We start from the raw sequence: 26,328 nt of genomic DNA, 5'->3' as shown, positions 1-26,328 counted from the left end.
GCCCAGCCCCCAAATATAGCTGATGAATAAGCCCACAGAGCTGTGTGGTGGGGGACTAGCAAACAAGTTGCAGGCCGTGAGAGGAGGTGGCTAGGCCCCCGGGGCTCTGGTTGATGCCCCAGGGTCCCACACATATCACACCCTCCATGCTGGGGCTCCGGGGACCAGACCATGACTGGATCATCAGGACAGTGTGGGGCTCAGGGGATAGGCCTGGGCCCAGAGCTGGCCTGGGGCCTGGACTCTAGTGACAGGCATCTTCTTGGGGGGGACAGGACAAGGACAGCCTTGTCCCTGATCACTGCCAAAAGAGAGTAAGCAGTCTCCCCATGTGGCATCAGGATCAACCAGCCCCTCCGCCCTGTGCAGAGAACCCAGCATCCAAGATCAAAGGCCACATGTTAACGGAGGCTCATGACAGCAGCCTCTGCGAGCTGGGCGGGCCTCACATCACCTCCTCTGACCCAGAGTGGCCATCACCCCGGCCTGGTGTCAGCGGCCTGGCTCGGCACTCAGAGACCCACAGGTCATGAGGCAGCCATGCTGATGAACAGGCACACATACCGTCTCTAGCAGAGGGTTGGCCCAAAGTCTTTCCTTGGGAATGTTCCAGGGGAACTGTCACCCTGCTAGGAGCAGGGTCAGAGCCTACTTCTCTACTGTAAACTGTGGCACCCCACCTCCTAGGTCTGGGAGCAAGTCAAAGGACAGCATCCCCACACCACAGTCCTTCCCTGACATGCACACCTGAGCTCAGGCCCTTGCACAGACTCAGAAAATCCTTGACTCAAGACTGAAACCCCAGATAGACTGAGGGCAGAGGCCCCAGGCCCCCTGACACAGTGAGGAGGATGGCAGAGGGCGCATCTCCGTCCTGCTGCACAGCCTTGTTCCCTTGAGCACACCAGTTTGCTTCCCCGAGTCTGTTCCTGCCTCTAAGTGTGGGTCTCAGTGCCTAGAGGGCCCCTCCCAGGGCAGTCAGGAGAGGTCAGGGCACCCGGGTATGAGGTAGTCAGCACAGCCCAGCACCAGACTCCTGGAGCAAGTTCCCAACTTTATTTCTACTTTTCCCGAGGCATCAGGGGGACCTGGCCCCACTGGGACGGGCAGGGGCTCCTGCTGCCCTCCCACCCAAAGCAGGCCCCAGACCTGCACGGGGTGGGGGTGCGGGGATCCGGCTCACTCACTGCCGTCCCTAGAGACTTTCTTGACTCTGAACAGCCCTCACCAGGGAGGCCAGGAGCTGAAGGAGAGGAGTGGGGATTGGCTGAAGGAAGACAATCAGGGCGACCCCACCGCCCCTTCCCACCTTCCAGGGCCTCCTCTGGCCAAGTCTGGGGAGGGGCGGGGTCTTGGTAGAGGCAAAGTTCCTGGGAAGAGCTATGCGGGTGACAGCAGCTTTGAGTCCTGACTTCAGGGTCCTCCTGTTCTTGCTGAGTTTCCTGCAGCAAATTTCCCCGCACCTAGGGCCCCCACCTCTTCATCTCCCCGGGAGGCAAGGGAGGAAGTGGGGCTCTGGAAGCCTCCTGGAGCACAGGGCTACATTCCCAGGTTCCCAGCACTCAGACAACCAGGAGAGGGGCTCCTCCCAGGGTCCTGAGCACGGGGCAGCCTGAGGGAGCAGTGAAGGTACTGTTAGTCCCTGCGGGGGGCTGCGCCTCAACCCCGGGGGCTCCCGGGGCCCTCAGGGAGGCCCATCCCTCCAAGTCCCTGTCCTTGGAGCCGCTGAGAAGTCACCTCCCATCCCAGACTCCCCGGGGCTGAGGCAGGAGACGAGAGCCGGCAGAGTCAGGCACCTGCCCCACAGGCCTGCCTCCCCCTGACTGACCTAGAGGGTCTGTCTGTCCTAGGAGCCCCTGGGGAAACGACCGGGAAGGAAGGAGCAGAGAGAGGGGCCCAAGCCTCAGACAGGGGAGCCAGAGAAGCTGGAAGGCAGGGGTGCAGTGCAGAGGGGCCAAGGGGACCGAAGCCACAGGCTTGACCTCTGGGTGTCCTCGTAAAGTGATTTCTGGGTGCACGGGCCCCTGGCAGAGCAGGATTCCCCAGAAGAGCCTAGATGGACACGGATCGGTCTTCTAGAGAAGGGGCACTCGGTGCTGCCGGCATGGTGCCAGGGAAATGTCAGGAAAGACCGCCCCAGGCTTTGGCCTCAGGGAGGAAGCCGGGGGCTGACGGAGCTGGGTCAGCAGAGGCCTTCACATCAGAATTCCTCAGGGCGGGGGGCTTCTGTGCACAAAGGCTCTCTTCAGACCTGGCAGCGGCAGCACCATGCTGGTCTTCCGCCCCGAAGCCTCTGGGGTCAGACCTCCTGGATTCCTCCAACAATGCCTGCAGAAGCTGCTGCAGCTGTGACCTAGAGCCAGGAGAGGGGCTCCTACCACTCCCAGGGGTCTGGAGCCCTAGAGCAGGAAAGACAGGTTATGTCGGAGAGTCACAGAGGGCAGTGTGAGAGACAGAGCGCCCTCAGCCTTGTTCAGAGACCTCGAACCCACCATGTTCCTGCCATGCCACTGCCCAACACCTTTGAAACCCCGATTCCCAACTCCCCAGAGACAAGAAGCCCAGAGCCATGCTGCTCCCTCCGCACTTGGCCCCAGGGGTCACCGTCAGAAGCCCAGGCCACTGGGACCGTGAGTGACCTCCCACCATTCCCTGGCTTCGCTGACGGCCAACCCCCTGCCCGAGCACTGCAGCCCTCAGCACAAAGCCCCCGGGGCCTACACAGCAACACCTCATCTCTCACCTGTATCCGCAGCCTTTTCCAGAACTTCTCTTACACCTGCAGCTACACCCACACCCGGGGAGTCAGCAGGACACATGTGACCGTCAGGCCCATGAGCTCAGCGGGGTGGGTCCTGTTGGCCCTTCACCGCCACTCCCAGACCATAGCTGGCAGCCACCGGCTACTTCGTAAGACTCTTCATTTTGGGCCCAAGTTATCTGGCTGGCCAGCCACACCAGCTAAGCACTGCCTGCATCCTTGCCCGCCCTCCAGCTGCTTCCTAATGAGGCCGTATCTTCCATCTGTGAACACCGGCCCATGTGAGCTGACACACTTCAACCAGTGACTTCGCAGGCCGCTCCTGCCCGGACCTGCGGGAAGCACGCCCCCTGCAGTCCGGGCCCGGCAGCGCACCCTCTGACCTCTGCCTCCTCTGCTTACAGCCCACGTGCCCCAGTACCATGACCCTCCAGCCCCGCTGAGCCCCCAGACCCCACCTTCTTGCTCCATCGCCTCCTCACTTCCCAAACACCCTCCACATCTGGCATGGGCCCCATAAACCTTGCTGCAGTCACCCCCTGAGACACCCTCAGGCCCCCCACTCTGGCAGAACTGCCCACGGCACCCCAGTTCTAGAGGACGAGGCCACCTCCGTCAGCTGCCCAGCAGCCCAGCACACCGCGACCCTACCGAGCGTCTCTCAGAGGTTTCCTCTCCTGCGCCCCAGTCAGCCACTCCACACCTTTCCCTCCCCACACATCCTCCTCTCCCCAGCCTCTCACCTCACTCTTTTGCCATCAAAGCCTGGGACAGAAGCCCCTCATAGCACATCAAGACCACACACCAGCTGGAATCTGCTCCCATCTTCTTCCTTGCCACTAGGTCCAAGAAAGTGCCTCAGCTCCCAAGGAGAACAACTCCTTCTCGAATATTCTAGATATTCTTCTGCCCCATGAATCTACTCCCCCTTCTCCACGGGGTCATTATTTCCATACCCAAACTTGCTTGTATATCCACTATCTTGATGCACTTTCCATTGACCCATGACCACTTCTAGCCACCTCTCAATTCTGTTCTTAAAGCAAGTCAAACCTCTCAAATAGTTACCCACAACACTCTTGCCATTGTCTCTTATTGTTTAATTTTTTAAAATCTTTCTAATATTTGATATCATAGGAAATAAGTCTGCAAAATGGTACTGGAGCTGCATAATCACATGCAAAATGACTGAACTGTTAAGCACAGCACGTGTCCAACTCTTTGAGACCCCATGGACTGTAGCCCACCAGGCTCATCTGTTCATGGAATTTTCCAGCAAGAGTACTGGAGTGGGTTGCCGTGCCCTTCTCCAGGAGATCTTTCCAAACCAGGGGTTGAACCCAGGTCTCCCACATCACAGGCAGATTTTACCATCTGAGTCACCAGGGAAGCCCTGGTGTACATGCAAAATACATTGGATTAAATCCACATGACCTTGAGTTAGGCAAATCCTTCTTAGCTATGATACCAAAAGCACAGTGATAAAAGAAAATATAAGTTGGACTTTGCATCAAAATTTTAAAAGTTTATAATCAAAGAACACCATCTGGAAAGTTAAACAACCCATAAAATGTGAGAAAATATTTCCAAATGATATATCCTATAAGGGACACGTATTCAGAATATATAAAGAACCCCCACAATTTACCAGTAAAAGACAACCCAACCAAAAAACAGGCAAAAGATTTGAACATTTTTCCAAACATATACAAAACACCTATAAGCACATAAAGAAGTGTTCACAGCCATTCAGGAAATGCAAATCAAAGCTACAACAAAATACCACTTCACACCCACTTGGGCATGGTTATAACAAGAAGTGGTAAGAAGGGCTTCCACCAGCATGCTGGTAGAAATGAAAAATAGTGCAGCCAATTTGGAAAACAATTTAGCAGTGAAGTATGGAGTTACCAAAGGATCCAGAAATTTCACTCCTAAGTATATATCCAAAAGAAAAGAAAATATATGTCCACATAAAATCTTGTACACGAATGTTTATTGTTCCACTAGAACTAGAAATGGCCCAAAAATCCTTTCATAAATGGATAAACAAAATGTGGCATATCACTCAACAATAAAAATGAAGTATAGTTGACCCTTGAACCACACAGGTTTGAACTGCATGAGTGCACTTATACGTGATTTTTCTCAGCAAACGTTCTAGAGCACCACACAGTCAGTTGAATCCTTGGATGTGGAGGACTGACTGTGAAGCTGTAGGCAGTCAGAGGGTCTGTTGCACCGGGGGTCAGCGCCACTAACCCTCAGACTGTTCAAGGATCAACTGTACTGATATGCTATACCATGGATGAACCTTGAAAACATAATGCTATGTGGAAGAAGCCAATCACAAAAGATTATCTGGTATGATTCTGTTTATATGACATGCCCGGAGTAGGCAAACCTATAGAGACAGAATGTAGAGTAGAGACTGCCTACAACTGGAGTTGGGAGTACACATGTGCAAAAATACTAAGGAGTAGATTCTGAGTCATGGGGTATACACACTTCAACTTTACAAGCTATCAAATTGTTTTCCAAAATGGTGCAGCAGTTTATACTCCTATCAGCAGAGTATGAATGTCATCATTGCTTCATCATCTTATTTGTATTTGGCAGTATCTGACTTCTAAATTTCTGCCAATTTAAGGGATAAAAAAGGGTACTGTGGTCTTTATTTGCATTTCCCCAATTACTAATGAGGTAATGGTGATGAGGAAAGGTCACCAGGGCAACCAACTTCAGAAAACTGTTTCCTCACAAGACGAAATAACGGTTGCCCCAGCTGATGGCTATCTCAGAAGCTAGGGGGCAGTCACCTGGTCATGCCCAAATGAAAGGGAAACTGACAAATGTAGGCTTTATCCCAGCCAGCCGTGTGCTCAGCTAAAAATCAGAGGGCCTGGTCTATAGCAGAGGGAACCATAGTCAACTTGTTACAATAACCTGTAAAGGAAAAGAATACTCGAAGCCATCTCGGTTTTCTTTCCTGTCGATCCTCTTCACGCCTCCTGCTTCTCCCTTCCACAGACACTGCCTGATTCTGCACTCTCATCCCTGCCTGGACCAGCTGCATCTTTTTAAAGGCTTAAAATGTATCTTAATAAACTGATGCTGCATTACAATACAACTGACTTTTGTATATCGATTATATTCACCTTTAAAAATTATTAGTTCTAGTAACTTTTTTGTAGATTCCTTTCAATGCAGATTGTCGTCTATGAATAGTGACATTTTTTCTTCCTTCCCAAACCTCAAGACTTCATTTTTTGTTGTACCACAAGGGCTAAGACTTACTACATTGTTGAATAGATGAGAGAAGAGTGGAAAAACGTGTCTTAATGTTTTGACATTTAAAATGATTTTTGGTTTGGTTTTTTGTAGGTATGTTAAGGTTAGGAAAGTGACCTCTATTCCTATTTAGTAAGTTTTTAATCATAGCTGAGTGTTAATTTTTTTCAAGTGCTTTTTCTGCATCTGAATGGTGAGCCCCTGGTCTGCTCCTGCTCACCTCTACAGACTCACCTCCTAGCACTTGACCCTCACTAATGCCACCTCAACATATGAGCCTTCTTCCAGCTCCTCAGATCCCTCTGCTCCCTGTCACTCACCTTTCCCACTGGGCTCGTGGCCACTTGGGCTGCAGTCATAAAACCTGAGGACCCGTGCGATGTCCGAGCTGCTGAGGTTCCAGCGCTGGCCAATGTGGACACTAGGGGCCCAGAGTGGGGTGATGGTGGGCAGCCCGCGCCGGCTGAAGGCAAGCCTGAAACCGGAGGCAGGGCCTGAGTCCAGACAGCTGGGCTGGCAGGACTGTGCGGAGGGGAGGAAGCCAGAAGGGGTCCTCACCTCCCGTAGTGCATCACTGAAGAGTAGTCGTAGGGCACCAGCATGTTGCTGCTCCGAGATTTGATGAAGTTCATTTCAAAACCTGAAAACATACTTGGCGATGGGGAAGAGGGCCGGGGGAGGAAGTGAAGGTGGTAGGGGGTTCCTGGAAGTGTCTAGCCTACCTGTGGGGGTCCAAAACGACACCCAGAGTGCGTCTCCTCACCCCACCCCCATTCTGATCCCGTCTCCTTGGCGCCCTGGGAGGGTTCCAGACCTGTGCCAGCCGATGGATTAGTACAAGCACAGGGACTTGGTGGCTGGCCCGCCGTCACCTCCCAAGACTTCTCTCCCCCGTCTTTCCTGCTCTGAGGTTCGCCCTGTGTGAAACTATCTGTATATTAATATAGTCTACAGCTTTCAAGAAGTCCCACGCTGCTCAGAGCCTGGATGCCCACTACCGGCGAGATCAAGCACCTACTCCTCACCCCGCTCGTCCCCGCCGTCCCAGGCTTGGAGGCCTGTGAGCCCCCCATCTCCCATGGGCATACCCCCCCAGGAGCAAAGCCTCCTGCCCTCCCTGCCTCCCGCCAACAGCACCTGCCCCACCCCCAACCCCAGGTATGAGTTCAGCCTTTTCCCGTTGGCCAGAGCACTTGCTTCTTCCTGTCCCTTGGCCCCTCCAGGCCTGGGAGCAACAAGCTTCCCTCCCTCAGCTCCTCTCCTGCCCTTCAGTGAGCCTCTGAAAGAACGGCTGTACCCCCCTATCTTTGCTGCCCCAAAGACCCCAGGCCCAGCCAGCTGCCTTCACATTCACCCATGGTCACCAGCAGCCTCCCTACCACTAAAATGGTAATCTAACACCCTTATATCCCATCCCTGCCTGGAAATATCTACCCAGTAGAGTGCTTACTTTTTCCTTTGAAAAGCCTTTAAGTTATTAAACATAATTTTGAGTAGGCAATATATTCATCTGACTCAAAAATCAGAAAATATGAAGATACATAATGCTTCCCACTCCATCCCCCTCTGAGTTCCCATCTCCACAGTTAATTGATGTTACTAGTTTGTATATTTTAGCAGTTTGTTCTGTACATATTAACTAAGTACAAACATTTTCATTTTTCTTCATTCTTAAGCAATTTTTTCCATTAGGGTAGCTGATGTTTAATTTTATTGTTAAAAGAAAAAAACAGCTTTTTCATTTATTGGTGCTGTTTTGTTTTCTAACTCATTAATTTCTGCTTTTCCCTTCACTAATTCCCTCTTGCTTTCATTTTTTTTTTCTTAACTTGAATTGAAATGCAGAATTTGTCCTGTTTTTCTTGATCTAAGTATTTCAGTCTACATATTTTCCCTGTGCGTTGCTTTAGCTATGAACCCTTGGTTCTAATTTTCATGCTCTAAGAATTCCCACAATTTCTTTAACTCCATAGCTTAAAAAAAGGTTTGTTGTTGTCTAAATTTTAATTTTCAACTGGATATCATTTTTCACTTTGATTTGTTACTAGCTTCTACTTTTTACATCATGATCAAAATGTTTGTATTAACTCTACTTTTTCAAATTTGAAGGTTTTGTGGCTCTCATAAGCCTTTACAAGGATTCCATGGGCACTTGAGCTTTTTTTTGTTTTCACTGTGCAACGACATGCTCCCTAGAATGGAAGCATGAAATCCTAACCACTGGACCTCCTGGGAAGCCCCTCTATAAGCACTGAAAGGATTGTAGTCTATTTTTATAGCATGATGTCACTATGGCCTCCCCATTTCTAGACTAATCTCTGATCTCAATCTCTATCCCCTATCCCACTAAGAGGCGCTGCCCATTTTCCCATCCCACTCTTGGCATGGGGGGCATCCATGTATGATGGCTGCTGTCTTGGGCCTCCTCCCCTAACTATAAAACCTCACAGCAGCAGCAAAGGCACTCATACCAGAAGCCCTCCTGTTACAGGAAGCCTTTCAAGCTTTCATTTGCTTCCATACCCCCAAACCCAAATCACTCACCTCCTCTGCTCTCCTCCCTCATGAATCAATTGTCATGACTCCTCTCACCTCCTATATCAGGCTATCCCCCTCTGCCAAAGGACAGGGCCTCACCATGGCTGGAGTCAGATCCTTGGCACCACACCCAGCACACAGCTACAGCTCCCTGGCATCCAGTGCAGTGACCCTCTCCCCAGACCAGCCTCAGCTTTCCCACTGCCACTTTTCAGGACCTGGGCTCCCTGTACTTTATCCCAGAGGCCCGTCAGCATCCATCTCACAGCCTATACAGGGCTGCCCTCTACCTCCTGCATCGGGCACTTGGCACACGCACATAGCCCACTACCTCTAAGATATCTGTCTTGGCTCAGCTCCTCAACTGGAGCACAGCCCCTGCCCTGAGCCTCAAGAGCAGTGTCTAAGGCACGCAGGGCTGCTGGTTGAGTGTAAGTGAGCAAGAGTCATAAGACCATCAACTCCATCCTCAGGTAACTGCCAGTGTCAGTGAAGAGAGACGAGAGAGGGGAAATTGATGCCCTAGTTCCGGGTAACTGTGGGTGGCACTGAGGCCTCGGGGCCCAGAGCAGCAGCATCTGGGTTATTCTCCGTGTCTTGGAGGAAAGCAGGAATCCCACCTTCCCCATGGGAGACAGGCAGGTAGTGGGGAAGATGGACAATCTTTCCCAAGTGGCCAGGCAAATTCCTTGGGCGCAGGCCATGCCTGCCGCCTTCCTCTGGCGGGACCGCCTCTCCTCCACCTCCCCCACCATGCATGACCTGGCTTACCTGGGAGGATCTCGTTCCAGTTCACACGGATGTAGCGGTCCCGGTCGGCCCGCGAGTGCTCATGCCAGAAGCCCAGCACGTGCATGAGCTCATGCAGGACGATGCCCGGGCCCCTCTGGAGACAGCTGGGTCCTAGAGACACCACCTGCATCCCTCCACTGCGGCCAATGCTCGAGAAGCACCTGCAGGGCCACGAAAGTGCTGGGTGGGCACCGGCCAGGAGAATCAGCAAACCCAGGCCCCTCGCCCCTCCTCCCAAGACCTGGAATAAGGGAGCGTCCAGAACGAGTCCCGGTCCTGGGCTGTAGTCCCGAGCTTGCTGTTCCCAAGGCCCCCCACTGCCTGGCCCTCTGTGAACGGGGTGTGCTAGAACCCTGTTTCCAGACTGCACTGTAAGGAGTTGGTGAGGACTGATGTTAAGGTGGATGATGGAAGCAGCTGATTACGTGACTGTCTCCACACGGGGAGCCCCGAGTCAAAGCTCTCATGCACGTTCTCTTAGGGCCCTAGCAAGCTAGGAAAGCAGTATTACCATCACCCGCATTTCAGAGAGAAGACAGAAGGGGCTCAGAAGTTGAGGGACTTGCCAGCGTCACCTGGCTCCTGCACCATGGAACCTGGACCCAAGGCCAGGTCTGCCCCATGACCCCTGCACTCACTCCCCAGGTCACATAGTCTCCCGGGAGATGGAGTGGAAGGCTCTTTAAAGGAAGACTGAACACCTCCTTGCCCACCTCTCCTGAGTATTTGCTCTGAGTATTTGTAGGTCTAGCTCATGCTGAGCAGACCACTGAGATGGGCAGTGGGACTCTAGACCCGGGAGGACAGGCCCAGACACAGGTTTCAGACAACAGTTTTGTTCATTTCAGGCTGAACTCAAGACAGCTGAGGCTCTCACCTTGCACACACACCGAGAAGCACTTACCCAGACATGGGAATGATGGAAATGAAGTCCCTCTGGCCACTGTAGGCAACAAACCTGATGCATGTGGAGCGTTCAAACTCAGCGAATGCCTCCAGGATGACTTGGCGGCTAGGCTTATCTGGGGAGGAGACATGCCGGCTAAGGCCCCAGCCAGGCTCCCCCCACTTCTCTCCCCAGACGTCTGCACTTGGGGAAGGGACTGAGCTTTAGATCATTCTCCAATGTGGAATGTCAAGAAATGTCAGCGTGGGCTTCCCTGGTGGCCCAGTGGTAAAGAATCCGCCTGCTAATGCAGGAGACATGGTTCGATCCCTGTTCTGGAAAGATCCCACATGCCACAGAGCAACAAAGCCCATGAGCCACAGCTACTGAGCCTGGGGTCTAGAGCCCACAAGTTGCAGCTGCTGGAGCCGGCCCGCCCTAGAGCCCATGCTCTGCAACAGGAGAAGCCCCCGCAATGAGAAGCCTGCGCACCCAGCTAAAGAGGAGCCCCTGCTCACCGCAGTCAGAGAAAAGCCCGTGCAGCAGTGAAGACCCAGCACAGCCAATACAAGTCAATAAAAATGAAAAATAAAGTCTGCTGTGTGTCATTAAAAAAAAAACAGAACGAAGAGGAGTCGGGCTGCACAGGGAGGAGGGCCCGCGGCTGGGCCTGGGCCGACTCACCGTACTTGCCGGAGAGCAGGAAGGGGACCTCCACGACTCCGCCGTTCCTGGGCCACTTGCTGCTGGCCGCCGAGAACAGCCGGAAGGGACTCTGAGGAGAGAGGGCGGCTCAGGAGCGCCGGCCAAGCCTCCCGCCCCGAGGCTGCCACCGCTCAGACCCCAGGAGCCCTCAAGACGTGCGCAGTGAGGGTGGCTGCTCATCAGAAATGGGACAGAAACGGGGGGGCCAGTGGCCAGCTGCGTGATGCACAGCACAACCCTCTGTCCTAGAGAAAGAAGTTGCCACTTACGCTATCAGGGGGAGAAACCCATGAGATTCAGTCACGTTTATCTTTTTGCCAGCTTTTCCAGATGTCCTGTGGACATCTAACAACAACATATGAGATACTACATTTTAAATAACTTGTGTAGGATATGATTCATAAAATTGAATATAAATGTATTGTATTTAAATTATTAATGATATCATTCAAGATCCTAATTTTTTCTACACTTGATAAAATATTCTCAGAAATGTTAATATGTCTCACTATGATCATAGATTTTTCCTTTTCCCTCACATTTCTTCTGATTTTTGCTTTATGTATCTTTGTTTCTTTGTTTGTTAAGGTATCCAGTGGTTTATGATGTCTATCTTTTTTGTGAATTGTAACTTTTATCATTAAAAATATTCATCTTTGTTTCATTTAAAAATAAATTAATTTTTTAGGTGAAAAGATAGCCCTCAGATTGGGAGAAAATAATAGCAAATGAAGCAACAGACAAAGGATTAATCTCAAAAATATACAAGCAACTCCTACAGCTCAATTCCATAAAAATAAATGACCCAATCAAAAAATGGGCCAAAGAACTAAACAGACATTTCTCCAAAGAAGACAAACAGATGGCTAACAAACACACGAAAAGATGCTCAACATCACTCATTATCAGAGAAATGTAAATCAAAACCACAATGAGGTACCATTACATGCCAGTCAGGATGGCTGCTATCCAAAAGTCTACAAGCAATAAATGCTGGAGAGGGTGTGGAGAAAAGGGAACCCTCTTACACTGTTGGTGGGAATGCAAACTAGTACAGCCACTGTGGAGAACAGTGTGGAGATTCCTAAAAAATTGGAAATAGAACTGCCATATGACCCAGCAGTCCGACTTCTGGGCATACACACTGAGGAAACCAGATCTGAAAGAGACACGTGCACCCCAATGTTCATCGCAGCACTGTTTATAATAGCCAGGACATGGAAGCAACCCAGATGCCCATCAGCAGATGAATGGATAAGGAAGCTGTGGTACATATACACCATGGAATATTACTCAGCTGTTAAAAAGAATTCATTTGACTCAGTTCTAATGAGATGGATGAAACTGGAGCCCATTATACAAAGTGAAGTAAGCCAGAAAGATAAAGACCATTACAGTATACTAACACATATATATGGAATTTAGAAAGATGGTAATGATAACCCTATATGCAAAACAGAAAAAGAGACACAGATGTACAGAACAGATTTTTGGACTCTGTGGGAGAAGGCGAGGGTGGGATGTTTCGAGAGAACAGCATTGCATCGAAACATGTATATTCTCTAGGGTAAAACAGATCACCAGCCCAGGTGGGATGCATGAGACAAGTGCTCGGGCCTGGTGCACTGGGAAGACCCAGAGGGAGCGGGTGGAGAGGGAGGTGGGAGGGGGGATCGGGATGGGGAGTATGTGTAAATCTATGGCTGGTTCATCATGTCAATGTATGACAAAAACCACTACAATATTGTAAAGTAATTAGCCTCCAACTAATAAAAATAAATGAAAAAAAATTAAAAATAAAAAAAATTTTAATAAATAAAAATAAATTAATTTTTTTAAAAAAAGAGAAACCCAGACAAAATATTTCCTGCAGAGGCTACCAAAGGTTTTGCTGGATCCTGCGTTCACCCTGCGCGTTCACTAGGTAACCGGGAACAGGGGCCCTGCCCCGGCCTGGGCTCCTCCGCCCAGCTCAAGCTGAGTCATCAGTGGACAGCCTCGGACCAGCACCACGGTCTTGCTCTCGCCAGGTCCCTGTCCTTTTCAAGAGGCTTCTGCCGTCCCCAGCCTCCTAGAAGAAGGCCCTGATTCCCATCCAGCCTTCCCCCTTTCTGACCCCGCCCCTCATCCCTAGGCAGGACGGGGTGTGTTATTCCTCATTCTGTCTTCCTCAGACCATCACTGCCGCCCCCGATGTTCACCACAGACACCTCCCCACATCCCCACCAGCCACTCTGCCAACCTGTGCTCATCTCTTCCTTCGTCCCAGTGCTCCCTGAGGACCTCCCCGGGGCAGGGTAGCAAGCTGGGGCTTGACGTTCCAAAACCCCTCCTGCAGGAAGCCCTCCATTCCAGATGTCACACCCTCCGCCAGGCTGGCTTATTCCTAACAACATTCGCACCGACTTTGGCTAGAAGAGCTATGAGTAGCAAAGACGGATGGCTCACAAGTCACACCCCCATGACGCCTAGGGATGGGCTCACAGGTCTCTGACACTGCCCGTGAGGTTATTTTACACCTGTGTGTGTGTGTGTGTGTGTATGCGCGTTCACACTCACCGGCCGGAGGATGTCCCCCTCCAGGAGGAAGCTGCTCTCTGGGGACTCCTCTGGAATGAGCCCTGAGAAGGAAGGGACACATGTGTGTGGGTCCATGCCCCCACCCCCACAACAGACTCTAGGACATGCCCAGCAGAGACCTCCAGCCAAGCAACTCCAGGGTCCACCCTCCCCTGGGCACTGAGGCTGTGTGACCCCAGGCAAGTCACACAGCCCCTCTGAGTCCCCATCTACAAGCACGTGCACCACTTCTCAGCCTGATCACACCCTTCCCTGCTCAGACAGTACGTTCCTCCTGGGACCCACACATGCACAGTATCCAGTCCCAGGGAATTCTCTGGCGGTTTAGTGGTTGGACGCCACACCTCCACATCAGGGGACACACGTTCAATCCCAGTTAGGGAACTAAGACCCTGAATGCCATGCAGCACAGCCAAAAGAAAAAAAAAAAAAAACCCTGTCCCAGCTCCTGCCTCCTGCATCTGACACCCTTTGCTCCCAGGAAGTTGTCATTTCTTCCAGCCATCTCCACCCTCCGCTCCAGCCCAAGCCACGCTTCCAGCACACACCCTGGCCCTCCTGCTCCACTCCGCCCCAACCCATCCGTGTGGCACTCCGGACCCTCACGGTGGCAAGTCACAGAAACTCCAGCCCTTGCCATCAGGGGAGAGGGGCTACGGCTGCGCCCTCCCGTCCCACCGCCCCCTCCCTGCACAGGGGGCAGCCCCTCTCCTGCACAGCCTCCCTTCTAGGACACCAGCCCCAACAGGAGTCTTAGAAGAGTGCCTGGCATCCTAAAGGTTAGGTTGTTTTGGTCACTCAGTCATGTCCGACTGTGCAACCCCACGGACTGCAGCACACCAGGTTTCCCTGTCCTTCACTGTCTCCCTGGGTTTGCTCACACTCCTGTGCATCCCAGAAGCTGGGCTCCCTAGAAGCAGAGGCTGAGCCAGGGAGCCATCTGCAGGTGACTGATAGCTGGAGCACCCCGGGGAAGGACTGAGTTCAGCAGGAAGGCAGCCCCAGGCTGACCTCACAAGAGCTTCCGACCCTAAGACTTATCCCGCCTTGAGGCTGGGGGCCAGACACAGGCCTGTGGGAGGGCCGCCCCAGGCAAAGGAGGAAGCACTTTCCCCGCCATCCCTGGACGAGGGCAGCAGCAGCATCCCCAGCAGCTGGGGAGGGGGTGTGCCTCCCGGCAAAGGGCCTCCCGACTGTCACTAGGCTAGGCTCACGCGGAGTCGTCGGGCCACCAGCAGTGTCCTCCACAGCTGCTGAGAAACAGCGCCAGCGCAGCCTCAGGCTGCTCTGGAGTTGGCCAGCTCCTGTTAGTGACCCAAAGGCGGTGAGCCACCCCGCTCCAGCTTCTCACAGAGCAGGAGGCAGGAGAGCCACATCCAGCAGGCTCACATCTCCCAGGACAGGTTCTCCCGCCGGCCCTCTCCTGCCATGCTCTGAAATCCCCGTCTTTATTTCTGTGGGCTTTGCCCGGGTTTTCTGTGTTCTCATTCTTCAGCAGAAATCCCCAGGCAGGGAGGCCCGAGACTCACCCTTCCTGAGACCCACGGCATCTCACACCTGCAGGTCACCCCACACCAGGTGGAAGGCATGTTTCCTAACAGCTGCGAGTAATTCCACTCACACCAGACTTGGCCTGATAAAAGTCAAGTGTGTGTGTAGTCAATTGCTCAGTCGCACCCGACTCTGTGACTCTGTGGACTGTAGCCTGCCAGGCTCTTCCGTGTTCAGGCAAGAATACTGGAGTGGGTTGCCCTTCTCCAGGGGATCTTCCTGACCCAGGGATCGAACCAGGGTCTCCTGCATTGCAGGTGGATTCTTTACCATCTGAGCCACCAAGGAAGGGGCTTGTCATATTTTAAAACCTCTACTTTTCCCCCTTCTCATAAAAGTAACACCCCAGTAGAGAGGACACAGAAAAATAGACAAGAAGTTATGCATGAACTACTGCTCACCACGATCCACTTAGCAAGCTGGCACATCTCCTTGCAGCTTTTTCTGCTAGTCTGAGTGTTCAGCGTGGTTTTCATAGGCTACATGGACAACTTCATACTCCTCACCCCACGAGAAGACACAGTGTCCTCACCTTGGTTTATTGCAGGGATGTCCTTGTCCCAGGATGTCTGGGTCTCCTCAGGGGTGAGGTCTTCTGAGAATCTGGTCCCACAGGCTCCAGCACAGTAAGAGGCTGAGGGTGCTCCTAGGATGAAGCCTGGCCCAGACACAGGTACATATGCACAATGGTTACGCAGGATAATAGGACATGGGGTGAGGGGAGCAGGGTGTCAGACCTCAGGACCCAGGCCCTTCATAAAGGCAGGCCTCCAGGAGGAGTCCTGGGAGCCCACCTGGCCCTGAGGCCTGGACAACCCTGCGGAAGGAGCTTCCTTAGGGGAACAAGTGTTAGATGCTCAGGCGTGTCCGACTCTTTGTGACCTCATGGACTGTATGTAGCCCGCCAGGCCCCTCTGTCCATGGGATTCTCCAGGCAAGAATACTAGAGTGGGTTGCCATTCCCTTCTCCAAAGGATCTTCCTGGCCCAGGGATCAAACCTGGGTCTCCCACATTGTGGGCAGATTCTTTACTGCCTGAGCGACTAGAGAAGCCCAGACAGTAAAGAATCGGCCTGCAGTGGGGGAGACTTGAGCTCCATCCCTGGGCCAAGAAGATCCCCTGGAGAAGAAAATGGCAACCCAGTAGGAGGACAAAGACCGGGCTTCAAAAGGTAGTCCCGGGCTCCCAGTGTCTGGGCAAGTATGGGCAGGGAAGGGAGGGAACAGGAGGGATCTGGGGGAGACCTCAGGCTTCAACACTGAGGACACGGGGTGTGTTAGCTTCAGACCCTGCCCCCGGCCCCCTCCTCAGCCCAGGCCTCTGGAAATGGGCTGGGCAAGCCTGGCACGGAGGGCAGAGCATGAATGCCTGGAGGTGTCACTCCTGCTGTCTCCTGCCACGTGGCCCTCTGCCCCCCAGCATCCTCGGGAGGTCCCCCTGGGTTCCCTGGGAGCTGGCTTCTAGGAGCATCCCTGGAAGCCCATTCTCTGAGTCATGCTGGTCAACTTACATCCCTGCAAGCTGCAGCTACGACCTCTGGCCACTCCCCACACAGGCTCCACAGGCTGGAGCCAAAGTGAACGGGGTAGGAGAGTGAGGCAACCCACTTACCAGGCAGACAGACCAGAACCAGGACCCATGGCCAGAGACCTTCCATACTCATGCTGCCTGCAGTGGGCCCCCGTGGCCCCTCAGCTAGCAAGGGCACCAGTTCCTGGGAGATGAAGCAGCCTAATCGCAGACTTAGGACCACCGCCTTCCTTAAATAGCATCTTCGCCAGCCCCCACCTGCAGGCCCTCCCCAGCCAGTTCCACCTGGAGGCCCGCCCAACAGCTCCCAGCTGCAGCCCTGTCCTATCCTACTTGGACTCCCCCTCCCAGGCCAGGCCTGAGCCTTCTGGGCCCTGGCCTGGCCACATGGGCTAGCAGGGGTCCCCAGCCTCTGGGCTCTGATGCCTGATGATCTGAGGAGGAGCTGATGGGGTAATAATAGAAATAAAGTGCACAAGAAATATAACGTGCTTGAATCATCCCGAAACTGCTCCCCCACCCCCATCCACGGGAAAGCTGTCTTCCACGAAACGGGTCTCTGATGCCAGAAAGGTCGGGGACCACTGGAAGAAGCCGCGCACAGGCACCCTGCAGGTGTCCCACTGGGGGTGTACCTCCTCTCAGGTTCCCTCCCACCACCAGGGGGCAGAGAAGCATTGCAGAAAGGTGAGAGGCAGCCTGCACAGGGTGGAGCTTCCCCCTCCAATCTCCGGAGACCCCTTTCCTGCCCATGCCCTGTGCTCAGACGTGGGGAGCACTACCTGAGATCCTGAGGCACCCCCAGTCTGACTGTGGAAGGAGGGAAAATCACAATGTTTTTATAAGCTTTTATTATGGTATACGGGCTTCTCTGGTAGCTCAGACTGTAAAGAATCCGCCTGCCAATTCAAGAGACCCAGGTTTGATCCCTGAGTTGGGAAGATCCCCTGCAGAAGGAAACAGCAACCCTCTCCAGTATTCTCACCTGGGAAATCCCATAGATGTGAAGAATAGTAAACAATCACAAAAGCAGGGAGAAATGAAACTCATAAACTGAACACTGGGGTCAACAGCACCCCAGAGGAGCCTAATTTGTGGAAAAGTGGAACTTCTGGAAAGCTAGGCCCTTGCAAGGATGCTGCCTCTGTCACCCTCACAATAGCCTTGCAAAATCAACATTTATCCCCATTTCAGGGGTTCAAGAACTAAAGCCCCTTCCCCATATTCCCCTCCTCCATACCCCTCCTGGCCTCTCAGAAGGCCCATCCTCAGAGCTTGCTCACCAAGGGACAACCTGGGTTTAAATCCTGGAGGTGAAGGGTTTGGGGACATCCCGCCCACCAATGCCCAGTAAACGGAACTGACAGAGCCAAGGTGGCTCGGCATCCTGCCCTGCCTGGAATCCAGCGCTTCTCAAAAGGTGGGAGTCAGAACTACGGGCAGAGGGGCTTCTGTGGCAGTCCAGTGGTTAAAGACTTCATCTTCCAATGCAGAGGTTATGGGTTCAAGCCCTGGTCAAGGAACTACGATCTCACATGCCTCCTGTCCAAAGAAATAGAACGAAAAACAGAAGCAGTAGTGTAACAAACGCAGTAAAGGCTTTAAAAATGGCCCACACCAAAAAGCTCTTTAACAAGCAATCATGGGGAGAACATGATGAAGACAGGCGCCCCAACTGCCCAGGCAGGGTGTTCATATTGTGTGTCCATGGTACGTCACTTCAGTCATGTCTGACTCCATGCGACCCTATGGACTGCAGCCTACCAGGCTCCTCTGTCCCTGGTTAACAGTGTAGGGATGGAGCTGACCGCTTCGGATGCGTGCTCAGTATAATAACCATAACCATAAGAGAAACAGATTTCGTAGTTTAAGAAAATGCAGCTTGCCTTGAGGGCATTGTGCTAAGTGAAATAAGCCAATCTCAACAGCACAAACGTGTATGGTCCCACGTACAGGGTGTTTCTGGAGGAGTCAGACTCAGAGGCAGATGGTAGGACGGTGGTCGCCAGGAGCTGAAGGAGCAGGGAATGGGGAATCGTTTAATGGGTACAGCGTTTCAGTTTTGCAAGATGAAAAAGTTCTGGAGATCTGTTTCATAATAATGTGAATGAACACTCTTAACACAATTAAAGTGCACACTTAAAAATAGTAAAGATGGTACATTTTGTTGCATATTTTTACCACAATTGAAATTTTTTCACAAATTAAAGGAAGGAAGGGAGGGAGAAAAGAAGGGAAAGGAAAGAAGGGAGAGGCTTCTCCAATGGCCCAGTGGTACAGAATCCGCCTGCCAATGCAGGAGACATGGGTTCGATCCCTGGTCCGGGAAGATCCCACTTGCTGCTGAGCAACTAAACCTGTGCTCAAGAGCCCGGGAGCCCGACTACTGAGCCCGCGTGCCGCAGCTCCTGAAGCCCGCTCACCCTGGAGCCTGTGCCCCTCAGCAAGAGAAGCCACCGCTCTGAGAAGCCTGCACACCGCCACTGGGGAGTAGCCCCCGCTGGCTGCAGCTGAAGAAAAGCCTCACAGCGACGAAAACTCTGCACAGCCAAGAGCAATAAATATTTATTAAAAGACCCTTATCTGCAAAGTCCCTCCAAAAAAAAGAAAAGAAGGGAAAGAAATGCAGTTTGCTTGAAAGGCAGACTTAAGAACAGGGAGGGGAGGGTGGAGGGGGCTGGGGGGTGAGGTGGAGAGAGGGTGGGATGGAGCTGGGTGACGGCAGGGTGAGCAGGGGCCTCAGCCCCCTGTCCTGCTGCGTGTGGGAAGGCCCAGATGACTCAGGGCCCCAGATGCCACCCCTTCCACCCTGAGCTGGGTATGCGGGTTGTGTAGACAGACCCAAACGACCCACTCGGGGCCTGCAAAATCCCTGAGAACAACCCCTAGCTCTGCTGAGTCCTCACTGGGGAGCACCTCCCCCACCCCTAGAGCAGAGGGCACAGTGCCCGGGGACGGGGTTGGGGGGGCACGGCGGGTGGGGGGGTCCGGGGGCGGGGGGCAGTGTTCATTTGGTCTGAGCACAGGGCTAAGCAGACCACAGGCCCTGCCCTCAGCCAGGCTGAACACCTTCCCTTCTCGGGTCTTCAGAAGCTAACATTTCCTGAGCACCTACTGTGTGCGGGTGCTGAGCTAAGCCTTTACTTGAATTGACTCACTAATTCTCAGCGCCACACTACTCGGTGGGGGCCGATGACAAAACCCCATTTTACAGACCAGGAAACTAAACTACAGAGAGGTAAGCCCAATCAGGCCCCTAACTGCCAGACTACACTGCCCTCCTCAGGTGTATCCTGCCGGACAGTCAGGACACCGGAGGAAGACCCAGCGTGCTGCAGAGGTGACCCTGTGCTGAGTTGGAAGGACAAAATAGAGCTAGCCAGATGACACTCAGGCCCAGAAGGATCGGCGTGGAGGCTGACGCAGGACTGCTGCTCACTGCGCTGTCCCCAGGGCCCCAGTACCCCTGCTCTCTGGAAAACCACAGCACCCCCTTTCCAGCACCCGCTGCTGCTGGCTGGGCCCAGGTCTCACGTCTCCCCAGATACGCCGTCCACTCTGGGCACATAACTCATGCTCAGTGAAGACAGGCTAGTTGGCCGGTGTGAAGAGCAGCGAAGCCCACCCCAGGCCACCTGCCCTCTCCCCCAGACAGCAGGCCACGTGCTTTCTGGGGACAGGAATGAGCCCTGGTCGCTACAGGCATTCTGAGGCCGGGGGACCCAGCCCAGGGATGCAGAACAAGAGCTGAGGGACTTCCCTGGTGGCCCAGAGGCTAAGACTCCGCGATCCCAGTGCAGGGGGCCCGGGTTCCATCATGCCACAACTGTGAGTTCACACGCTACAACTAAAGATCTCACATGTCACAACCGGGGCTCCCCAGGTGGCACTAGCAGTAAAAGGGGCCACCTCCCAGTGCAAGAGAGGCAAGAGACCTGGGTTCCATCCCCGGGTCAGGAAGATTCCCTGGAAGAGGAAACGGCAACCCACGCCAGTATTCTTGCCTGAAGAATCCCATGGACAGAGGAGCCTGGTGGGCTACGGTCCACGGGGTCAGACACAACTGAAGTGACTTACCACGCACGCACACACGCATGCCACAGCTGGGGATCCCACATACTGCAGTGAGGATCCATGGTCCCGAGTGCCACAGCTGGGACCCAGCACAAATAAATTTATAATTTTTGGAAGTATGCAATTTGATGAACTAAAAAAAAGAAAGAGGTGAGGGCAGCATTGCCCCAGTACGGGCACATGATATACATAGCCCAGGGGAACCCCACGACCGGCACACACAGACACACGCCAGTAGGTGTACAGGTCACCAACAGACAGCCATGCCCATAGGAAGACACACACATACACACACACACACACTTCACAAAGGAAGTGGGGTCTGACTAGGGCAGAGCTGGGTCCAGCTCTCATAGTACACAGTCTTCTCCCAAGATCAATGCTGACAACCGGAATAAGGCTGGAGCCAGCCTCCCAGAAATCCCCGCTTTTGGCTCTGCCTGGAAAAGAGCACCAACACGGGGAGGACCAGGCTGGGAGGTGAGGTCACCCCTGCACCTCCCTCCTTTCATTTCCCAGACTCAGCCACACAACGGAAGGTGAGGTCTGACTAATAAACAGCTTTGAGCACTTCCCCAGGCGTTGACCTGAGACCAGACGCTTAAGTTGTTTCTTAAACAAAACAATATTTTATTGACACATCCTCAATGTTCCGTATAAATATAAAGTGCTAAGTTTCCAAACCCCCCACCCTCCCCGCTGCCCACAGGGCTGGGAGGAAGTGGAGGAGGGAGTGTTAAATGTCAGTTGAACACAAATAACTTTCCAGCGCCAACACAGGCGTGAAACGCTCCTGCGCACACACGCAAGCAAGAAGTTCAGACCCAGCATCGGCGTCACTTCCCGGAGCCCCGGCACAGGGTTCAGGCTCCAGGCCCCGGCGTGGACCACCCCCTAGAAAGGGGCCCTGGTTGTCACAGCTTGTTCCTTAAAGCCCTCAGGCTGCCAAGAGCTCCAACGGGATGGTGGGACCAGTGGGAGTCGAGGGTGTAGAGTCCAGTTAGTTTCTGCCAGAGGGCAGGGGAGGAGGGAAGCAGGCACGCCCTCCAACCTCCTTCCGGGATGAGGATGAGGGCTGGCCCTCAACCCCCAGCAGAAGAGCACCAGGTGAGAAAGTCCAGCAGCCCCGCGTTTCCAGTGCCCCCCTCGGAGGCTTCTCAAGCCCCAAAGGGGCCACTGTCCCTGAGGTGGGAGGGGCCGTGGGGACCTGGGGCCCCCGCTGTCCCCAGGAATCAGAGCTTTGTGAGCCCCCACCCTGGTGGGGTCAGCACGGTAGGGCCCAGCCTCAGTGACAGAGCACCTGAGTCTCAAACTGCAGCAGCTGCCCCATGAAACTGAAGTTGGGGGATATGACTCCCCGGCGTTGCTTCACGAAGTCAAAGGCCTCATCCAGCCGCACGCGGCGACTCTGTATCAGGTACGCCAGGCAGATGGTGGCGGAGCGCGAGATGCCCGCCTGGCAGTGCACCAGCACGCGGCCCCCACTGTTCTTCACTGAGTCTGCAAGGGCAATGGGGAGGGGGGAAGCGAGGTCAGACGGGAAGGTGGGCAGAGACGAGACAGGCGCCCCGCCTCCTCCCCCGGAATCCCGACAGGCCCCACCCTGTGGCCCACCCCTTACCAATGAAGCCAATGGCCTCTGGGAACCAGGCGCTGATCTCCACCATCTGATTGTCCTCCACAGGGATGCTCTTGTAGCGCAGAAGGCCCTCAAAGTGGTTGGGGCAGCTGGCCGAGACATTGAGCACGGCGGTGATGCCGCAAGCCCGCAGCCCCTGCAGGTCTGACGAGTGGCTGCAGCTGCCCAGGTAGAGGTAGGGCAAGATCTCCACGGGGCCTCCCTGGACAGGAAAGAGGGACGGTGGTGAGGTCTCCGCCCTGGCCCACGGGGCTTCAAGCCTTCCAGGGGGACAGAGGCAGGGCCGACTGGCCCAGGCCTGAGGAGCTCTTAGCTAGGAGTCGCTGGTCAGGGATCAGACTCGGAACACGGGGGAGGACACACGGAGATACACGCCCACAGATACACTCTTTCCCCCCAAACCCCCCTAACTACGCTGCTCACAGGACAAACACAGGCTCACAGTGGCGCACACCAGCAACCCCCGCCCAGGCACACCAAAGGTCAGCACAACTGGAGAGCCGAGACACACACTCACCCCACAGGGCTGCGGACGCGGGCGTCTGCGGCCAAAGACACACACACATACACACACCCCACGGGGCTGTGGATGTGGGCATCTGAGGCCAAAGATACACATACACACCCCACGGGGCTGCGGACGTGGGCATCTGTGGCCAAAGACACACACACACACACACCCCACGGGGCTGCGGACGTGGGCGTCTGCGGCCAAAGACACACACACACACACAAACACACATACACACACCCCACGGCGCTGCGGACGTGGGCGTCTGCGGCCAAAGACACACACACAAACACACACACACATACACACACCCCACGGGGCTGCGGACACGGGCGTCTGAGGCCAAAGACACACACACATACACACACACACCCCCCACGGGGCTGTGGATGTGGGCATCTGAGGCCAAAGATACACACACACACCCCACGGGGCTGCGGACGTGGGCGTCTGCGGCCAAAGACACACACACACACACACACACACACATACACACACCCCACGGGGCTGCGGACACGGGCGTCTGAGGCCAAAGATATACACACACATACATGCACACACACCCCACCGGGCTGCGGACGCGGGCGTCTGCGGCCAAAGACACACACACACACACACACACACACACACACGGGGCTGTGGACGTGGGCATCTGCGGCCAAAGACACACACACATACACACACACACACACACACACACCCCATGGGGCTGCGGACATGGGCATCTGCCGCCAAAGACACAGGCATACATACACACACACACACATCCTACGGGGCTGTGGACGTGGACATCTGCGGCCAAAGACACACACACAGGTGACTGTGGTCATGGGCACACTCCTGCGCCCACAACTGGCAGGCGGGACACTGACAAGGAACCCTTAACTCACCTGGTCATAAGAGGGAGCCCTGGAGTCGGAGCGGTTGTTGTCGTTGTTGTCAGGCGTCATCGCGGGGACCGGGGACTCAGAGCACAGATCGGGGCAGCAGGCTTGAAAGCGATCGAAGCCTCCTGCAGAAAGGACCAAGACACGGTTAGCCGGGAAGGCCCGCCTGGGGTCGGACACCGGACGTCCGCGGGCAGGGGACGCGAGCTGGGGACGCAGGCCGGCCGGCCGGCGCTCACCTGGCAGGAAGCACACGGCGGCGGGTCCCGCGCGGGTCTCGTGCAGGAGCGCGGCGAGCAGTGCGTGGGCCGGGCCGTCGGGCGGGAGGTCGGCCACCGAGGCGCTGCCCTCGTCCAGCACCACGGCCCGCGCCAGCTCCCCGCGGGCCAGGCGCGCCCGCAGCGCGCGGTCAGGCAGCAGGCAGGCGAGGGCGGCGGCGGGCGGGCCCCGCGCGCGGCGGCGCAGCAGCGCGTTCCAGGGGACAGGGCGCGCGGCGCGCACGTGGCGGCGGCAGAAGGCCAGGAAGGGGCGGCAGTCGAGCACCAGCGTGCGCTCAGCCTCCCGAGGCTCCCGCAGTAGCGCGCCCAGCGCCGCGCAGTCCAGCTCTCGCGCCGCCTCCAGCCCCATGTTGGCCCCTGGAAGCCTCCTTCCCCCTCTTCCCGCTCCTCTTCCTCTCCTTCCCCTCTCCCTGCGCGCTTCCCAGGCTCTCGCGGCGGCCGCACTGCCCCAGTCGTCTGTTCCTGATACCCTCTCCAGCGCCTGGGTTTAAGTAGCCTTGGGCCGGCCTCCCGGGTCGCCAAACAAGGGCAAAGCAGGAAGGCGCCGGTGCCGCCCCCGCGGTCTCACGCGGTGCGCAGGCGGGGCGGCCCGGGACTGGGGCTGGCTCGGGGGAGGGATGCGCTGGTAGAGGAAGCCGGGGACGGCTCTGCAGGGAAGGTGTTTGCCCAAATATCCCCCTCCCACCTTGCCGCCCCAGGGCTTTTTCTGAGCGCTCCCACCCTGGACCTCACTCAGGGCCTTGATGCCCCTTATTAGGCTTCCTCTCCCATTTCCCTGTTCCCTTTCCTTCCCAGAGTCTCCCCTCTCCTAGGAATCTGTTACTACAAAAATTGACTTCTGTGATGGCTCAGCAGGTACAGAAGCCAGGTGCAATGCAGGAGACTCAAGAGACACAGGTTCAGTACCTGGGTCGGGAAGATCCCCTGGAGAAGGAAATGACAACCCACTCTAGTATTCTTGCCTGGAAAACGGGTATGGACAGAGGAGCTGGCTACAATCCATGGGGTCATCAACAGTCAGACATTGCTGAGCCATTAAGCACGCTGTTACCGAGGATGATGTCCACATTGGTGGTTGGGGACCCATGCTTTGTTGTACCTTTTCTCTTCTTCATGGAGACCCTGGGCAGGAGGAGCTTTATACCCCCACCCCCACACCACCCGTTTCATGGCTGAGACCAGCACTGCTGCTGCTCAGAGGCCAAGCGCGGCCGGAAGATGGTCCCCTGAGCCCAAGAACCAGAGCACTGGCCTGAGGAGGACCCCTGGGCTGTGGCATGGGGCGGGCAGGGGACCTGTGATGACCTTCCCGTTATTAGTGGAGTGAGGCTTTCTCCCATGGAACTCAGGGAAACCCCAGGGCCCAGGGTGAAGCACTTCCCCAAGTCGCAGGCGGGCCCTGAAGGGGAACTCAGCTGACGCGGCTGGGCTGTCCCTGGGCCTTGTGGGAATTTCAGGAGCCTCTCCAAGGGGAAGAGGGAGAAGAGCTACCTGAATCTGCCTCCCCCACCCCATTGCTCCCCCTCAAAGCCCTCCAGAGGCGGGCAGCAGAGTCCCCTGGGCAGCAGGGCCCCTGCACTGGACTTGAGCAGGGCCAGGAGCAGGAAGACTGGGGAGCCCTTAGTCCACATCCTGCCCACCCCCACCTCATCTGCCAGCCCTCGGGCGGATGTGGTGAGCCCCAGGTGTGCGTGGGGGTCTGGGCCCCTGGACTAGGGCCAGCAGTGTTGGCAGCTGAACTCCGCAGAAGCAGAGATATCCAAGTGTGTGGGGACAGTGCTCTGGAGTGGGAGCTGCCCCCACCCCCACCCCAGCTGCATGGGATTTCAGAACCCACTCACCAGGCTCCCACTCAGGGCCTGTGTCACCGCTCTATGCCCTTTGTAGGAGCCTTCCAGTCCTGCTGGAGACCCCTAGGTCTAAACTGTCTCGAAGGACTACCGCCAGGCCCCGTTGTGGCCCCCCAAGCCCTCCACTTGGCTGGTTAACTCTGAACTCTTCCCAGTGATGTGTTGATGTGTCTGTGCGTTCATCACATCTGTTCTGCGATGCTGGAGACAGAACTGGTAGCTTGTGTGCTGCAAGGCAGGGGGATGCAGGGGAGAGGAGCCTCAAGGACTCCAAAGATTCCTGGGGCAGGTCACCTTCTCAGGCCTCAGTGTTCCCACCTGTAAGACGGGAGCTTATAATAGACCAACTGCTCACCCACACTGGTCCGAAGGCTCCGAGGCTGTGCCACTGCCCGGACACCCTCAGTGCTCCGTCCCTCCCTCCCAGGCCAGTCCGGAGGCTGAGGCGGCAAAA

The 26,328-nt window shown here is 55.0% G+C and overlaps 2 protein-coding genes across 2 annotated transcripts; both read right to left on the bottom strand.

Moving 5' to 3' along the window:
* Positions 1 to 1,042: 1,042 nt before the first annotated feature.
* ASTL (astacin like metalloendopeptidase) lies at positions 1,043 to 16,762 on the bottom strand. Its single transcript, XM_043918723.1, has 9 exons — positions 16,717 to 16,762; positions 15,637 to 15,762; positions 13,533 to 13,594; positions 10,953 to 11,043; positions 10,287 to 10,404; positions 9,362 to 9,543; positions 6,611 to 6,692; positions 6,373 to 6,527; positions 1,043 to 2,399 (listed from the first exon to the last, which is right to left on the bottom strand). The coding sequence occupies exons 1-9, from the start codon at positions 16,760 to 16,762 to the stop codon at positions 2,122 to 2,124; spliced, it is 1,140 nt and encodes a 379-aa protein (XP_043774658.1). The 3' UTR covers positions 1,043 to 2,121.
* A 4,553-nt stretch (positions 16,763 to 21,315) lies between these two features.
* On the bottom strand, positions 21,316 to 24,485 carry DUSP2 (dual specificity phosphatase 2). The gene is made up of 4 exons (XM_043918721.1): positions 23,986 to 24,485; positions 23,750 to 23,871; positions 22,331 to 22,550; positions 21,316 to 22,209 (listed from the first exon to the last, which is right to left on the bottom strand). The coding sequence occupies exons 1-4, from the start codon at positions 24,371 to 24,373 to the stop codon at positions 21,995 to 21,997; spliced, it is 945 nt and encodes a 314-aa protein (XP_043774656.1). The 5' UTR covers positions 24,374 to 24,485; the 3' UTR covers positions 21,316 to 21,994.
* Positions 24,486 to 26,328: the final 1,843 nt, after the last annotated feature.

This window comes from Cervus elaphus, chromosome 11 (assembly GCF_910594005.1).
Source record: "Cervus elaphus chromosome 11, mCerEla1.1, whole genome shotgun sequence".
Classification (NCBI taxonomy): Eukaryota; Metazoa; Chordata; class Mammalia; order Artiodactyla; family Cervidae; genus Cervus; species Cervus elaphus.
This window is presented reverse-complemented; position numbering and strand designations above follow the sequence as displayed.

Excerpts from the sequence above, each read along its gene's own strand:
- ASTL (XM_043918723.1), bottom strand. The coding sequence starts at position 16,762 with ATGGAAGGTCTCTGGCCATGGGTCCTGGTTCTGGTCTGTCTGCCTG. Across the intron at positions 13,595-15,636 it reads CATCCCTGCAATAAACCAAG|GGCTCATTCCAGAGGAGTCC; the intron begins GTGAGGACACTG and ends CTTCCTTCTCAG. Across the intron at positions 6,693-9,361 it reads CTGGAACGAGATCCTCCCAG|GTTTTGAAATGAACTTCATC; the intron begins GTAAGCCAGGTC and ends GTATGTTTTCAG.
- DUSP2 (XM_043918721.1), bottom strand. The coding sequence starts at position 24,373 with ATGGGGCTGGAGGCGGCGCGAGAGCTGGACTGCGCGGCGCTGGGCGCG. Across the intron at positions 23,872-23,985 it reads CGCCGTGTGCTTCCTGCCAG|GAGGCTTCGATCGCTTTCAA; the intron begins GTGAGCGCCGGC and ends TCCTTTCTGCAG. Across the intron at positions 22,551-23,749 it reads GGGCTCCCTCTTATGACCAG|GGAGGCCCCGTGGAGATCTT; the intron begins GTGAGTTAAGGG and ends TTTCCTGTCCAG.